We start from the raw sequence: 17,216 nt of genomic DNA on the forward strand, positions 1-17,216 counted from the left end.
GAGAGCGTCTTGGCAGATGAACATATAGGACCCTGGACAAAAACTAAGGATCATCCAAACAACGCTGAAGAGCCCAAGGGAATTGTAGCGGGCCCCTGTGCAGTCAAAAGTGCCCGGGCAGGTCAACAGAAAGGACCTCGACAATAATGAACGGACATAGGCGTAGGAACGTTTCAAAAAGTTTGGTAGGGGGGGGGGGAGGTCCAAGCTCATAGCGTATTTCAAGAACTTTTTCTGGAAAGCACGCCTGATGACCAGGGAGGGGGGGGGGAAGATATAAAGGTTGTTATCACTCTTTATTCAAACATAATAGCTGCTATGCTAGATATGCATCTAGAGCTGTTTCTCATTGGTGCACAATCTTGCCTATTCGACTTATCTATGTCATTCGGCGAGTAAGGTTATCCAGCTTCCCAAGATTATTCGTTCATTTCAACACTGTCTTCCCCGCGGAAGCGAAATTCCACGAGCGAATAGGCATTTTGGGTTTTTGGGGAGGCGTCTGCCTCCGCAGGGCGGATGCCAAAATACGGCCCGGACATAGGCTGGTGAAAATTTTGAAAGTGAATCGATGGCTCATAGTGCAACAGTTTTTTCACGTGTCTTCATTTCGATGACTGTTTTTCAAGGGATAAGACTTATTGCAACATTTTAGGCGGAAACAAATTCGGGAGCTTGAAACCGCTGAAAACAAGGTGACAAAAGCCATAAAACTGGAAAATTTCCTTCAAAAACCAAGCCACAGAATGAAGGGCCTTCCGTCATATATTCCTTGTCTGGGCCCTGGTCCCGTCCGCTGTCGGCGGCCGCTGTCCTGGCCCCGCTGTTTTCCGCATGACTGTCTGAGAACTGATTGCATGGCTACCTTGTTGCATATTTCTGGATCAGCATCGCTACTAATTGGCGTGTAAAACATATGTTGGACATCTGCAACAGTATTTTTTCTGAACTATATTCCCTTACACCGCAACAACGCAGAAAGAAACCCCCGGGGAAGCTGTCTGCCTTAGGTATGAATTGGCCCAACGGGCATTTCATTGCCCATCATTCAACATCAACGACTTGATCTGCTCTTGTGTGTAGGCAGGGGTGCGGCCAGAGCCTTGCCAAAGGGGAACACAAGGTTGATAAAAGCCCTTCTTATGGTGACCCCATCCCTCAAAAATCCCCTGATGTAGCTTCCTTGTCAACAAGGTACACAGTTTGCATCTTTTATTGTTGTTTTATCTTGTAACCAGAACAGAAACCAGAAGCCACCGTGAAATGAATTCTGTTTGTATTTTGAAGCCAATGAACTGCAGAAAAGCAGGCGTTGAACGACCGCACGGGTTGAATCAGCGACGCCCTTAATTTACAATGGCTTTGTGAACCCTTTCCGAGCCGATAGAATTCAGAAGCTTTGCCAGAATATTTTATCTGGGCTCTACAGACATTAGGGACATCGCGAAGGCGGGTTATAGATAGATATGTTTTATCGAAATTTGAAGATGAAAATTTGATTGCAGATCGATTGATCAACAAGGTGTATTAACATGACGAAGCCATGTTTGTCTGGAAATTTTCAACATTTAGTCAGAACCGATAAGTGACACAATCTACGTATCGTGTTTTTATGTAACTTGCGCGCTCGCAAATCATAGCAACAAAAAACTCGACGCCAGACGTTGCAGTCTCCCTAGGCCGCGCGGCGTTGGTCCATCAGGTCATACCGAGCTGTGGCCAACGGGTGGACGAAAATGATGACCTTTCTGAAATAAATACCTTTGGACACTTCAGAGCACCACAAATTACACTTAAAAGTAAGTCTGGATGCATATTTCACTTGCGCGATTTTTAGACAGATGATAATAACGGATTGACCCTTAAAGCACCACAAGGCGGTGCTGGAACCTGGTGATGGAACTGGAAGAGTAAGGGTGGAATCTCCATTTTTCGTTTTTCTGTAACTATTAATATGTCCAGAAGGCAGGTTTATACGGCGCCCGCTGTCTGGTGGCACTTGCAGTGGCCCACGCTGCACAGTTCTGCGGAAGCTGCGACCAAGGCCATCGCTGTCCTTGCTCTCGAGGTTGCGAGCGAGCCTGTTCAAACCTTTTGATGCAATTCGTTCCCCTAACCCATTCTGAAAAATAAACGTTCTCAGGCAAACATCGAAACGTTCATTGCCTTGTCGGTCTTGATGGCCTTGTTGGCTTTTTTACTCATTTCGACCCACTCTATTCAACAATGAGACCCCCACTCTCTCAGCTATGAGACAGACCTCTAATTTCCTTCCGGTCAGGGGTCCCTTGAATAGAACATCAGGGGCACATTTCTGTTTTCTGTCAAGGGCTGAAGAGCCATTCCGTCCCATCGCGAAGTGTCTTCTGCTGTCATTCTAGTGATGCGGGGCGATATCTCCTGGTCGATCCGGAGGTCATTAGAAGGATATATCTATCACATTGTACCCCTCCCTGACACGGGAGGCTTTCCGACCCGCGCAGTTGGCCCCGGATCAGCACAAGAACCCTCAGTGACGCAACACAATCCCTCATCCCTGCAGGTGGCTCAATTCTTGTCACATAGGCTTCAGTCCATGTTGTTCTGTGTTCTTCAGAGATATTGAGGACTCTGAAGATATATTATAAATGAAATGGGGTCCCAAAGTCTTATTAGATGGCTAATCCATGTCCATCTTTTAATGTTCAAGATTAACTCAGAATAAAACACTGATAAAACTGTATAATGTGGTTTTGAATATGCGCGCTCACATGTCATGGCCAGAGCCCGGGTGCACGGCGTTCCAGTCTCCATAGGCTGTGCGGTGTCGGCCCCGCAGCTGAGACATTTAGCGATGGCCAATGACCAAACGAAAAAAATATGGCACATCTTGAGAAATATGGCTGGTGAACTAGGTAAATCCACATGTATGTTTCATGTAGCGCAAAAGGAAGCTAAGCACAACCTTAATCTGAGAAGTGGGGGGGGGGGGGGGGCAGTCAACACTGCTGGCCTCCGACCTTGAAAAGTGCGTGGGGGCATGGCCCCCACGCCCCCCTGTTCCTACACCCCTGTGAACGGACAAAGGCCAACAGGAAGAGCTCAGATAGGAGTGAAGAGTCCTCCGCCAATTACATTAGAGAGAAAGAACCCGCGATCAAAGTAGAGAGCCACTGAGCATCGAGTGTCTCGTTGCATAACGTTACGTGGGGCCCAGCCCCAGGGCATGACCCTCCGAGAAAGTGGAAAGAATCGGAGACCCATGTGAAGGGCCGCTGAACAACCGGGAGTACCCCGGCAGGTTAACATATGGCGCCCTGGAAATAGCGTGTAGAGCCTTTCGGGGCAAGGGGAAGAATCCGTGAATAGCTCCTGATCGATCAGGAGCACCCCGACATGCGAGCAGATAGTGTCGCAAAAACGGCATGGGGCCCTCCGAAGAAAATGCAGAGATCAGGGGTAACGTAAAAGGTTCCTTAGCGATAAGCTTAACCCAGTAGGTGGACATATGGGGCTCCCTGCATCAGCGTAGGATCTCTAGACAGTGTGATGAGCCTTAAAATATTTACCGATCATCACCCTCTCGATTATCGAAAGAAATATGTTTGTCTGTTTACGGCCCCTTCACTTTCACATTTATCGCTCGCGAATGTTCTCTGTCGCCTGGAGGCCCAAAGATGGTGAGGTTTGTTGTGTGATGTGTTAAAAATTGCATCCGTTCGGCTGGTAATGGTCCCATCAAAGCCTATGGACCCCAAAGGGACCCAACGGGGGGGGGGGGGGGCTCATGGCCCTGTGCGCCCCCTGGATCTGCCACTGCCCCGAGCATATAAACAGATGATTCCCTGAAAAGAGCATAATAGGGCCCTCCATTAAAATGTGAAACATCCAAGACACAATGTAGAGCCTATCAGCCATCGAGTGTGCCAGAATAGGTGAACAGACGGCCCCGTCGAGAAAGTAGGGGCATCCAAGCAAGTAAGAAACACTCAAATGTGTGACCTAGTGTGCCCAAGCAACATAACAGATGGGACCTCCAACAAGACAGCGGGGCACCCCAAAGCACATTGTAAATACCCAAGACACTTTGCGGAAGGCCCGAACGATAGAGTGTGCCCGAACAGGTGAACAGATAACCCCCGACAAGAGCGTAGGGCCCTCCATTCAAACAGGGAGTACCCAAGATCCAATAATGACCCCTGAGCAGCCGAGAGTACCCCGGCAGGTTAGTATATGAGCCCTGGGCTATAGTGTAAAGAGCCTTTCAGGCGAATGGGAAACATCCGTGATCAACGACCGTGCCCCGCGTGCTAGGAGATAGGGCCCCGACAACAATGCAGGATTCTCCGAACAAATGCAAATAAATTAAGGGCAAAGTGGAAGGCACCTCAGCGATCGGATTGATCCTTCAAGTGAACATATAGGGCCTCCGGTAAAAGCACAGAACCTCTGAACAGCGTCCTAAGCTTTAACACGCGCCCGGGTGGGCGGTCGAACACCTTTCGCTTAGGGGAGGTCAATTTGACCCCTTGAGATCTCGGAAATAAGAACAGCTAGATGCATTAACTTTACAGGGTTGGTTAGCCTGTATGTGAGCTCACTTGTGTACAAATTAGAGGTTTCTCGGTCATGGCCCTTGGTTCGATAAGGTCAAACAATGTCAAACTACAGATTGGTGCTTGAAGTAACCCCACACCTCAGCCATGGGACCACCGTGAGCCTAGATAATTGTTCCAAGCAAAAGATAAATGGTGTTCATACGAGGTCAGTAACGTTGCCCTTAAGACCTTAAGAGAACTTAAAAGAGTGTCTTGACATTAAGGGAGTCAAGATAACCAAAAACCTACAAGATAACTGTTATTTTTGTATTTGAATAATCGTAAGGGATTACACCAGGCGGTATGCTCCTAAAAAAATTGACCTGGGTCATTCTAGGACAGTGACTGCTCTTACCCTCAAAACATGTCTGTTGCGGTCCCTGTGATTAATATATTCGAAACAAACACCAGAAGCTACCCCACAAAACAAGCTCTCGAGTGAAACGGCATGCTAATTTGACCTCGATCTGACTTTCATACCTGACTCTAGGTCAATGGAATTTGTTTTCATTTCAATTGAATCGGCTTATTGCCTACGAAACCATTTCAGAGATGCATGGTTTTGCCTAACACTCCGCTGTTGCGTCAGATTGAACGATTCTCGAGAAATGGCTTTCGCTGACAGCCACGACCTGACTTTGACCTGCTATAGGTTAGCGACATTACAAGGCACATCTAATCTATTATGTCGATACATCCGGTCTTCAGTTGCCTACAGTTATGCAAAGTTTGGCACGGATACACCGTGCCGTTCGGCCATAATTTTGTACCAAGCTTCAGGAGGAAGAGGGGGGGGGGGGGGGGTAGTTAAATTGCATGTCCACCCGAGCACGTGTTGAGCCAATTTCGTTGTGTTTTGTGTAAGAAAACTGCGTCTGTAGTTCACTGGTTTTGGGCCCCTTCGGGACCATGCGGAGGCATGGCTCCGTGCCCCCTCCCCACCTCTGGATCCGTCACAGGGATGGTCTACCCGTCAAACATAATGGTATTCTTAGCGGAGCCACAGGTCAATGACGCATACGAAAAAAATGGTTTCGAGTTTAAGTTTATTGGATTTGAACCGCTGCTCGTTTAAGACAAAATTTCCATCTGTTCCAAGTAAGGTAGTGTTATAACACATTTCGGTCGTCACTGGGTGTCCGATCCTTTTAATTGTCTTGTTAAATATCTACAGCTTTTAAACATGAACACAGCGTCATTCATGAAAGAGCGCACTTGCTTTGTCCTCCCCTTCCCTGTGGCGCATCCCGTGCTGAAAATGCTATGGCCGGAATATGCAGGCCTATACGTACACATGACAGACAAAACAACTAGTATCTCGCTAACAGCGTTCTGCACTTCACTTGCAACATCTACATACCGCATAATCCTTGAACCTTACACGATTCTGCAAAGCAAAGTGCATTATATGGTATTCAAGTTTGCGTTACATTTGCCGTATGCACAACGCGAGACCAAGTCACGCACATCAGCGCAAAATTCCATACCATCATCAAAGCAGCTTTTTGAGCGAACCCTTTCATTAATCACAGCCCCTCCCATTTTAATTCTGATGAATTCACCTGCTCCTCTCTTAGATGAACATGGACTAGGGACGACGGACGACTGGTTCGAACGCGCGCTCCGACACCAGGGAATCGGAGGCACGGGGCGTGTATCGACGTGGGAGTGCCGCACCTGCCTGCGTGGCCGTTTATTTGCCCAGCCCACCCCACAGGTGCGACGGAGCTTGCCGTCGGACGAACCCCTCGCCGACGCGTACAAGGCAGAAGCAACACGGCCTGCCTACAGGCCGGAGACTGCCGGCTGCGTCCCGCCGGGTAGCCTGTGGCGGCCGTTTCCATGTGAGCGTGCCGGCCCGGCGGGTGGAGCTGGCCGGCGCGTGTCAGAGACCGGCCAGATAAACGGCTGGGAGAACAGCAGCTGCCGGGGCCAGGTCAGCGGCGCGCCGGCCGATAAAAAGGCCCCGTGGCCCAAAGACGCCCTTACGTCTGTTTGTGACCCCAGCAGCAACATGTTACGGGCGGTGGTGCTCGCGACGGCGCTCCTCAGTTCAGGTCAGTGCCAATGTGTCCCACAAGGTCAAGGGAAGATATACGTGTGAAAGCTGCATGTGATCAGCGAAGTTTGCCGCGGCCACGCCAGGACAAGGGCGCTTGTCAGGTCCGTCGCTTGTGCGACTTAGTAGTTGTGAAGACATCGATCCTGCGTCAAGTCCCATCGATGCCCGTACCAAGCGCTCAGGCTACTAACTTTCATTATTCGTAACTTGTCCGGTATTAGGAAACAATCGATATTCAACGGCTTACACTTGATGTGTCAGCATCCTTGTCAAGGGATCCAGATTACCGACGACAAATCGTTTCTGAGTAAAACATGTAGGAAATCGGGCTTCTCGCTTGGATCACGCATTTTCTGTTGTCATTGCATTTTACTTGACGCTGTCATAAGTCCTCAAATTTTGGCTGTTGGTCCCATAGCATGGGGAGAGGATACCAAAAAAAGAGCGTCGCTTTCCACGGTGCTCCGGATTTGTTGGAGGTAGTATTACTATTCAAATGGTAGCTGCCCACTCCTTCTAGGAGAAGGAAACATTAGAAAGGTTTCCTGTTGCCCCATTCCCTTCAATTTCATTTAAAGTTACTGATGCTAGTTGTCATCATCGGTTGTTTCAATGGCGATCCGATCAGACAAATGCTAACCTCGGCCGACTGAATAAGCACACCACGTTGCAAACCCCTTGACGTCGGCAGCACTGGGGGCCTGCCCAAACAACTGGGTGACGTACGGTCTCGACTGCTACTGGAGCTCCACCTACACAGCCACCTGGAGGGACGCGCGCACCGCCTGCCTCGCCATGGCGTCAGGCTCTGACCTCGTCAGCGTGCACAGCGCGTAGGTGAAGTTTGACAACCGGTCAATGACGTCACAGGACAGCAGCGAGGCGTCACGGTATCCTGCTGCTACTGACGCTGGGCGGAGGCGCCGTGCATTCACTCGAGCTGGTTTGTGTGCAAGTGTTTGTGGGCGCGCCTTAAGGCCTCATGGCCCGAAGCTCCGCCAGTAATAGTCGAGGGGGTCCACAGTGGCCTCAGCTGACGCACAGGTCGGTCACAATGTCAAGTGTGAGCACTCCCGAATGTGACGCGGTCGCACTCACCCATCGCTACGCTCAATGCCACCGTTTTGTATTCCTCATTTTCAACGCCTTCTTGGCGATAAAAACGCCGACGTCCTGTTTGGCGAGAAATCGAACGGTACTCGAACGGTACAAATCGAACGGTACTCCTTCCAGGGCTGAGGCCAACTTTTTGTTCACGCAAATGGGCGCCATGGACACGTGGATTGGCCTCAACGATCTCAGCAGCGAGAACAACTTCGTCTGGTCCGACGGCTCATCGGTCGACTTTACGGTGAGTTTGCACAGGTCAGGCCGGGTCCTAGCGAACATGTACGGAGAGCTGAGTTTTGAAGGTAGAGATCAAGCGCAGTATGAAAAAGTTATTCAGTTAACTCAGTTGTAGTGAGTCCATACAATATCAACATTTGGTATGGCAAAGCATTAATCTTTTTTTGGTCCCAAAGTCCTTACAATGTTTCCGGTATCAATGCCGTGAATCATCCTCTTGATTTTTTGGCATAGAAAGACTAGGCTTTTTAACTACTCTAATTGGTTTCATTAATTTTCTAAGATTTTGATAAAGCACTTAAGAGTATTTCATAAGCCCAATCTGTTCTCAAAGATAGGCCGTATGATTGCGTTCCCCGCCTCAACACCTTGCATGGGTGCACATGGGTGAAACACAGGCAAACAGGTTATCACCTCGATCAGTGACCAGTTCCTTCATCTAAAGTTGATAACTTACCCCAAGTGACGACACTGAAATAACTCAATTTCAGCCAGGCTGACGATAGTGAAACGGGCAAAATTAATCGACAGAAACAAGGTTATTAGCGAATTATGTGACTGATGCATGGGTTACTTAAACATCAGTCTTCTTTTTATGCGGCGATCTGGGTCTATAGCATGTTTGTAGCATATCTCCAGGCAATTTTTCAGGCGTGTTGACCGGAACGAACGAGGTAGACACCCCTTTTTCTTGTTCCTGTAGAACTGGATGGACGGCCAGCCGAATAACCTGCTGGACCAAGACTGTGTTAACGTCCAGGACCCGGCCACGGGGAAGTGGGATGACAACCACTGCAAAGAGAACAAGAACTTCATATGCAAGATCAGGGGATCTTCTTAATCCAAACAGAAGGAGGAAGACTACCACATAATACAAGAGTATTGTATGTGTGTTACATCGCCGATGGTGGTGCTGCGCTGCATATTGAGACCTGGTAACAGATTGTTTCGAGACTAACGACCAGGCCGGCGCATCGCCGCGTCATGACGTATTAAATTCGCACCAGACGAAACTGCAAGACAGCACATCTCTCAAACGCATGACCATTTCACAACGCAAACTGCACGATAGAACATCTTTTAAACGCGTAGCCATTTCACAATGCAATACTGACCAATGAATGCGTCCGCCTATGGAAGGAGGAAACTCTCACGATAAACCACTGCAGTTGTGATCCGATGTTTTGCAAAATAAACTCATCGGAATGTACCACATTTATGCTTGATGAAATCGGGGCCTTCTGCTTGTCTAGCGAATTGAATAGATATGTGACTGGCACAAATGAAGGTCAGCGACCCATCGGCTGTAAGTACCCAAATGGCTGGGGTGGATCAGGATACCATCCAAACAAGATTGTGCTCAAGAGAAAAATCGTGCCAGGGTTGCACAATGCCAGATAGTGTATGCTTTCGCCACTCTCAACCATACGCAGACGGTTTGTCGCTGCCTCATCACATCTGAGGTATATCACCACATCTGGGCCTTTATGTAAACACAATGTGCAGACGGGTATGTCCAACAAGGACATCTGTGTTTAACTCCGGGTGAATCGCACCCAGCCCACTCGAGATGCTTGAGAGCTGAGTCCTGAGTTAAACGATTTGATTACAATGAGATGAAAGCAACTGAAATTTAAACCTGGGCAAAGTCCATCAAATGATTCGACCTGCTTTTCGATAAGTGACTCGAATCGGCCGTTCATTCAAACAAACGGCTTCGCTCGATTTGAGCTCTGACCAGGGGCGGTGCCGCGGATTTTGAGCAGAAGGGGCAGGATTTGTTAGGCAGCCTCTTGGACAATATGGGGCCTCCGCGCAGGACCTCTTGGGCAACATCGCAAACAAAAGGGAGGGGAGCACTGGCGCACGTACTGCCGTATCAAATTGTTACATCATCAATATCCATAAAAATAGAGATAAAAATTAAAATGTTCCATAATGGGGGGTCTTCTCACTAATACAGGGACCTTCTCGGTAAAGCAAATAGCTACCCTATCCTGAAAGGAGCCTCCTGTTGCAGAGAAGGGTGCTCGTGACGTATTGAGGGTATCTCCTAATTCAGAGCAGGGGCCTCCCAGTTCACAACGGAGGCCTTCTAAGCCAGCAAAGGGCCTTTTTAACACAAAATGTGGCCTCTAAAGGTAGGAAATAGGCTACATACCTCAAAAAGGTCTTCACACGATCAAGAAAGTTGGTCTCTTCATGCGGAAAAAGGTCTTCTGAACCAAATTTAGTGCCCTCTAGCCCAGTCTTGACACTCCTTGGCCTGAATTCTGATAATACTTTTTTATGTTTTTCCACAGAAGTGAAAAAGCGTTTGTTGGGGAAAAGAGTACTTCCCAAAATAAAAAGCATACTTTTCCCCCACCCTGCCTGCCGGCAGGGGGGTAACTTTCCCTCTGATCCCCCCCCCGCGCCGCTTCTGCCTCCGACTCTAAATGAGGAAGATATCATTTGAATCTGAGGTATTGGAATTCCAATAAACGTGACTGAAATCTAAATTATGGCGTCCAAAATGTCATATGCGAAAATGAATTGATGATGTTGCTACCAGTTCTTTCAATCCAATTGCATTTACTACGATCAACGAGAAACCATCTTCAATGGCACTTATGGCTGGACGTTAATTCGGGCCGACTCAACTCAAATTCATGTGGTTTAGTAAACCGAAATTGAGTCGGGACTGATTCCGAATCACCTAGCCACCAAAAACATTGCAAGCTTGATTCCGCCAAACTTCGGAACATTCCGATCCGATTCTGATAATCATTCAAAACAAGCACAAGCCTGCCAACAAGGCGCACGGGTGTTTTAACACGGTCCAATCCCGTGGATTCTGAAACAGAATCCAGTCCGGACTATTTGACTCTAACCCAAACCATCCAGCTGAGTCCCGTGAGCGAAACACAAAGCAGGCGCACGGCCAGCATACTGCCTGCACGCACCCGCACGCGTAGGCCGTCTGGGCACCTTCGTTCCAACTGCGTGCTGAGCGATCGCAGAGAACTGCCTTCGCGCGGAAAAACAAACAGGCCGCCGCCGCGGCGCCTCCGCTCTTGCCCTCCCGTTAGCGTGCGGCGTTTTAGCGCGCAGTAACTCAGCCCAGCACAGAGTGGTGACGTGTCGACCGGTCCAAAGTCACGTGTTTACGCCGCGGGGACGGACGGCCCGCGCAGCGAGCGGCGGTAAAACACAGCCGCGAGCGATTGGGACCACCTGCCCGATGCTCACGACCGGCAGCCGACCTGCCCATCCAGCAACGAGGAAAGGTGGACCGGCGAAGGTGTCCGAACACCAAGTCGAAAGAAGAATGTCGAACGATGGAAATTTAAAAAAAAATTAAGTCGAACCAAAAGGTTGAGAGGGATGAAAGTCGCATGGAAACAAAGGCGAATGAAGGAAAAGCCGAAGGATAACAATTCAAAGAGGCAAAAGTCGACACGGATGGAAATCGAAACGAAAAAGGTCGAACGAACAAGGTCGAAGCGGATAAATATTGAGTTAAAAAGTCGAAAGACAAAAGGCCGGCAGGGATAATAGTGAGACTTGACAGAGATAAAAGTCAAATCGGGAAACAGTGGGAGAGAAAGAAAGTCGACAGGAATACAAATTGGAAAACACTTCACTTGTAGGAACCATGAGCCATGGCTAGCGATTGTACAAGAACTGGTGGAAACTGGACAAGAAGGGGCTGGTGTTTAAGGAAAGTCAATGGAAACCAAGAGCTAGGTTCTAGCGTATGTGAACGAAGTAGTGAAAGCCAATACCACATATTTGTATTTGTGAAAGAATCAGTGAAAGCCAGGAACAGGATGCCACGTTTGCAAAACAGTTAATAAAATCCAAGAGCCAGGCGTGAGGGCGTATGAACTAATGAGTCGGAAAAAGGACCCAAAATCTCATTTTCAAAAAAAGGCAATGAGAACCAGGAACCAGCATTGGAAACCAGACACATTTCTGCGCCAGCACTAGAAAAAACGACATTTGCCACAGGCACTGCTGCAGCTCGCCACCTCCTGCCGTGGCAGCCTGTGTTGCTCGCGACCGTCCCAGAAGATGATTAAAAAGGAAGTTGTGGATATGGATAGCAACTATCAGGGAACCCATGGCACACCATCCACCTAATAGCCCTAGGGCGCGTTCTGCAGGGCTTTGTCGTGAAAGCTTGAGTGGTGTTTTCCTGCCATAAGCGTTTGCCGGATGAGGGGTGTGCGCCCACATTTGAGAATCCACGGATTTATTACAACTTTTTTCTTATTCAAAATTTTCCCTGTCGATCTTTTACCCGTTGGAATGTTTTGAAATTTTTTACTCTGTCTACTTTTACCCCATTCGACTTTGTGTCCTTCACCTTTTTTGCGATTGCGCTTTTATCCTTGTCAATTTTTTGTGCTCTCCGATTTCACTTTTATCCATGTCGAATTTCATTGCTTTCAACTGCTTTCGTTAGAACTGTTTCATTGGGATTTTCATTCGACTTTTTGTTCGAGTACCGTACTGGCAGGGCACAGTCTGCAGCGATGTGACGGTCTGCTTGGGCACAGTCTGCAGCGATGTGACGGTCTACTTGGGCACAGTCTGCAGCGATGTGACAGTCAGTGTGGGCACAGGCCGCAGCGACGGGACGGTCTGCTTGGGCATAGTCTGTAGCGATGTGACAGTCAGCGTGGGCACAGTCTGTAGCGATGTGACAGTCAGTGTGGGCACAGTCTGTAGCGATGTGACAGTCAGTGTGAGCACAGTCTGCAGGCATGTGACAGTGGTCGAGTTGTGTTCAATTGGCAGAGACAGGCGGCACTGGACCAATCAACTATACTCTTCGTGTTGAATAAGGGACGTAAGGAACTATTCAGCAACGTGGAGACAGGTTCAGTCCACTCAATGCTCCACAGGACTTTCCATGCCGCAAAGTACCATTAAGCTGTTACAACGTCTTTATCACGTGCTGGCATTGGTATGCATTGTGAACGAATAGTCAGCAAAGCAGCATAGCAAGAACAAAACACATCCATCTTTAATAAATTCGGGTACCATTAAATGACCATTGGCCGTGCCATTAAAGCAGAATTTAGCATTTTGGTTTTGGATGGCGGTTTCCAATCAAGGCCTAAAGTTAAAAACTTTTCCATTGAACATCTGTGGGGATTTTGGCTTTATCATTGGTAGTCAGCCAAACTCAGTGCCGTGCTGACGTTTGTGGGCCATATCGCACGCTTGCTTTTCCATCGCCATGGCGCTATCATGCCACTTTTTCATTGCCGTGGCGCTATCATGTCTCTTTTTCATATAATTCATTAATATATCATTTCATCGCAAAAATCACCTCCGTTATACCAAAAAGACGCATCGTGCGGCGTGGCACAAGCGAGGCAATGCAAGGTGCGAGTGTTTCCGACCTTATCCCAGTGTGAATACTGCCAAAACTTGGGCTGATGAGCCAGGCACATTTGGTGATTCACATCAATGGATCCAATCAGCGCGTTGGCAAGCCACCTTCTCATGAGTATTCAGCAGGGAAAGGTTGACGAATGTGACGTTTGCGCTCATTTCGTGAATTCACAAGACCCGAAAGTAGTTGGCACCGGGCTAGGCCAGATCCGACAATTTTGACCGACAAAATCTATGGATTTATCATGATTTTCGGTGCAAAAACTCAACTAGGTAGCACGGCTGAGCGAACGCTTGCCACAGTGCCCCCACTCAACTTCGTAGGTTACGTGGCCCAATCGCGGTCGGTTTAAGCCACAGGGTGTTGTACTCGCAGTCGATTTAAACCACAGAGTGTTGTATTCGCGGTCGGTTTAACCCGCAGGGTGCAGGGTATTCGCGGTCGGTTTAACCCGCAGGGTGCAGGGTATTCGCGGTCGGTTTAACCCGCAGGGTGCAGGGTATTCGCGGTCGGTTTAACCCGCAGGGTGCAGGGTATTCGCGGTCGGTTTAACCCGCAGGGTGCAGGGTATTCGCGGTCGGTTTAACCCGCAGGGTGCAGGGTATTCGCGGTCGGTTTAAACCACGGGGTGTTGTATTTACTGTCGGTTTGAAGCACAGGGTGCTGTATTCGCGGTCGGGTTGGACCACAAGGTGTTGTATTTACGGTCGGCTTGAAGCACAGGGTATTGCATTCGCGGTCGGTTTGGACCACAGGGTGTTGTATTGGGAACCAGTTTGAGAAAGGTGACATTTTCCGCTTGACGGCCAATTACTGGCACACCAGTAGTAAGCAGGACAGTATGGAGATTGTTTGGTGAGTGGGTGGTACATTCGTCTACATTACGCGACTGGCTTCACGCCAAGATCGCATAAAAATCCATATTGTATTTATTCGGATTGCATTTCTTCGTACACAAAATATTGTACATAGATCTCTGAATCGCATTTGTTCATGCTCATAGCATGTGCAGATCTTTGGATCCCATTCCATCGTAGCCAAATTAAACTCGCCGATCGAGGCACGGGCATCTAAGTGTAGCAAATCCTGGTGCAAAATATTTGTATGCGACCATTTGCATCCGAAAATTTCGTTTCTTGCATAATTTCAATCTGCCTAACCTCGGATAACAGATACCCGATTTTCACATCGCCTTTAGTCTTATACGCACTTCCTCTTGTCGCATTACTTCGGACAGCACTTCGTCGCAACACCTGCCTCCTCGCTTCCCATGTCTTTGGGCACGGATTTCGTCGTGCTGCATTTCTTCATACGCCTGGTTCTTTGTATCACCTGTCTTCGCAATGCATTTCTTCACCCACCCTTTCACGTGAAATTTAGTTTTGCGTAAGAATCCTGTGTGCAAGATACTTGGTACCGAGAGCTAGGCCGTTGATGCCATTGTCCTGGTTATTCCGTAATTCGGTCAGCGTCATCCTTCCCTCTGACTGTTCCCTACTGATAATGATATCCGTAGCAACAACATTATTTATCTCCCCTCATGCATATCATGATTTTCTGTCGTCCTGTTTGATCTTATAAGGCTGGTGAATCATGTGAGTCTTTTAGCCACTCCCAGTTCCCATATACCAGTCATTCAAGTGTTGGAGAGTTAAAGCCAGGATGTAGCTTTCTCTTCAGATTCGGGGGTAAGGGACGTCCTGCCACTCAACTTTGGGAAGAAAGCGTGTCAAATTCGCGGAGAATATGTTTTCCTGTGTTTTTGTGATAGTTTATGGACGAAGCTTCTTGAGGGGTAGCAGGAATGTCCCTGAAATTTCCACAAACTGCTGATTTTTTCCTCCAATTCTTTTCACAGATGCACGCTTTTCACGCTTGCCCATTTAAGGTGCCATTTTTATGTTTGTCTCCTCCAGATTTCATTTTGACAACCAACCCTGATTTAACCTCCCCAATCCCAGATGTGGTCACACCCAGTGATAGATTTGGCCATGTTCCCTGCTCAGCTCCTCCCTCCAACCTATTTTGCGGAAAAAAACCCTACTCGGGCCGATGCGTCACAAACTTCAAGTTCACACTCTAGCAACCAAACGAGCTTAATGACAATTGCTGCATCTATGACAGTGTCTTTCAGCCCTTTTCATTTCCACTGATGGACGAAAATGCAGCAGCGGGTCTCGCTGCCCCCCGAGGAGCAGCAATTTGATTTTTCTGCGACCAAGCAACAAATCTGAATTAAGAAAGGCCTAGTTATTCTTAATAGCAAGATAAGGCATGTTGCTGAAAGCTACAGAGAAGTACTGCTAAAATGCAATAGCGACTGCATTTGAGCAACATAAACCGAATCCCAAAATTTAGCTCACAGCATCTTGCTTGTGCCAGAACACTTAATCTAAGTGGCATCGCAACCCTTTTTGGCTGCTGTAGCACATATTTCCAGCTCAGCGCATGTGGTGCATGACAGTGCATGTAGTACTGCCACCTTCCAGTCAGCACCTACCTGTTTGTTCTGCCTCTGGTTATCGTCCTCGACTCAGCATGATTTGGCTGCATCGCCATTCCTCTGAGATCCTTGTATTTCCCTTTTGGAGGAGGCCTCTCTGGTTGGTAACGCATAATGAAGAGCTGTCTGGAGACAACAGTTTCCAGCCCTGTGAGACGGCGTATAAGGATTTCACATTTTTTTTTATTCGAGGCAGACACTTCGACAATACAGCCTTCACTACGAGTCACATCGCGCTCTGTGACATCCCGCTTTACACGCCGTGAGTCCTGAATCCGGACGTTTCCGTCATTCGTTGTCGTTTGTTTTTTGTGCGTTTCTGGGCCTTCTGGCTTCGTTAATGGCTTTCATCTGCCAATATGCCCGTCTTGTCATAAAACATTTGAGGAAAATAGGGACAGATTTGCGCAAAACGTTCTTTGCTCACCGCACTCCGCGTTGAGGTTCTTCTCTGAGTTTGAAGAAGGGCCTGGACACTACTCCAGGAGTGGTGCTGGACAATGCTCTGGGCATGGTGCCCGCCTCAGGCCGCTGCAAAACTGTGGACGTAGAGTGGTGGCGCGAGATGAGACAGCGGTAGCGCACCGTGGTTCCGATGGAGCGCCCAACGGTGACGCAGTTTTGCAAATCACTCACCACAAGGGGGTACTTCGTTGATGGCTCTCCCCACGTAAAGTTTTCCGGGGGACCCGACAATATCATACCATTCACTCCTCCCTCAAATCCGCTTCTGCCCACTGGACGTATACATTGCCAAAGACTATCAACAAAGCTGAGTGACAGTAGTACTACATGTAGTGTTACACAGAGCAGTGTTACACGCTGTGGCATTTTCACATGTGACACACTCGTCTTCGGCACCAACTCGCTGACTCCCCGTGGAATACAGTAAAGTCAGCAATCGATAATGTAAACAGATGCCGCTGGTGCCTAATCTACAAGCTAACCATCATATACATAATAGCTCCCTTACCAGGTGATAGCCAGCTTGCTCAGACCACCAAGCTTTGGTCGTGAGTGTATGCCTATAAACGAGAAAAATGCGCCAAGGTATATTGTTTCGTTAAGACCTTATCAGCTACAAGAGTCTTACGCAAACCCGTACCCATACGGCTAGTTTTTCCAAAGCCTGTGCCCGACGAGTAACCCTTCCAAATGGGCACCCATGGGATTTTCCAATCGGCGAGACCCTCCACCCAGCTCCGCCAGACCGCCCTTCGAACTCGCCGGTCCGCCTCTCAGATCCATCAGTCTGTCAGACCTACGAGCTCGTCATCCAGACCTACCAATCCACTTCCCGGACTCACCAGTCCCCTCCAAAGACCCACCAGACCATCA

The 17,216-nt window shown here is 48.5% G+C and overlaps 1 protein-coding gene across 1 annotated transcript; it reads left to right on the forward strand.

Annotated features, from left to right (window-relative positions):
- Window positions 1-6,361: 6,361 nt before the first annotated feature.
- LOC119107858 (lectin BRA-3) lies at window positions 6,362-9,201 on the forward strand. The gene is made up of 4 exons (XM_037231422.1): window positions 6,362-6,634; window positions 7,331-7,472; window positions 7,873-7,990; window positions 8,690-9,201. Exons 1-4 carry the CDS (start codon window positions 6,592-6,594, stop codon window positions 8,825-8,827), a joined length of 441 nt encoding a protein of 146 aa, XP_037087317.1. The 5' UTR covers window positions 6,362-6,591; the 3' UTR covers window positions 8,828-9,201.
- Window positions 9,202-17,216: the final 8,015 nt, after the last annotated feature.

The sequence above is a fragment of the Pollicipes pollicipes genome, unplaced genomic scaffold (assembly GCF_011947565.3).
Source record: "Pollicipes pollicipes isolate AB1234 unplaced genomic scaffold, Ppol_2.1 Scaffold_6686;HRSCAF=7923_pilon_pilon_pilon, whole genome shotgun sequence".
Classification (NCBI taxonomy): domain Eukaryota; kingdom Metazoa; phylum Arthropoda; class Thecostraca; order Pollicipedomorpha; family Pollicipedidae; genus Pollicipes; species Pollicipes pollicipes.

Bases quoted from the DNA above. Each gene is read 5' to 3' on its own strand.
- LOC119107858 (XM_037231422.1), top strand. From the start codon at position 6,592: ATGTTACGGGCGGTGGTGCTCGCGACGGCGCTCCTCAGTTCAG. The intron at 7,473-7,872 runs GTAGGTGAAGTT...TACTCCTTCCAG, and splicing joins CTCGTCAGCGTGCACAGCGC to GGCTGAGGCCAACTTTTTGT. The intron at 7,991-8,689 runs GTGAGTTTGCAC...TTGTTCCTGTAG, and splicing joins GCTCATCGGTCGACTTTACG to AACTGGATGGACGGCCAGCC.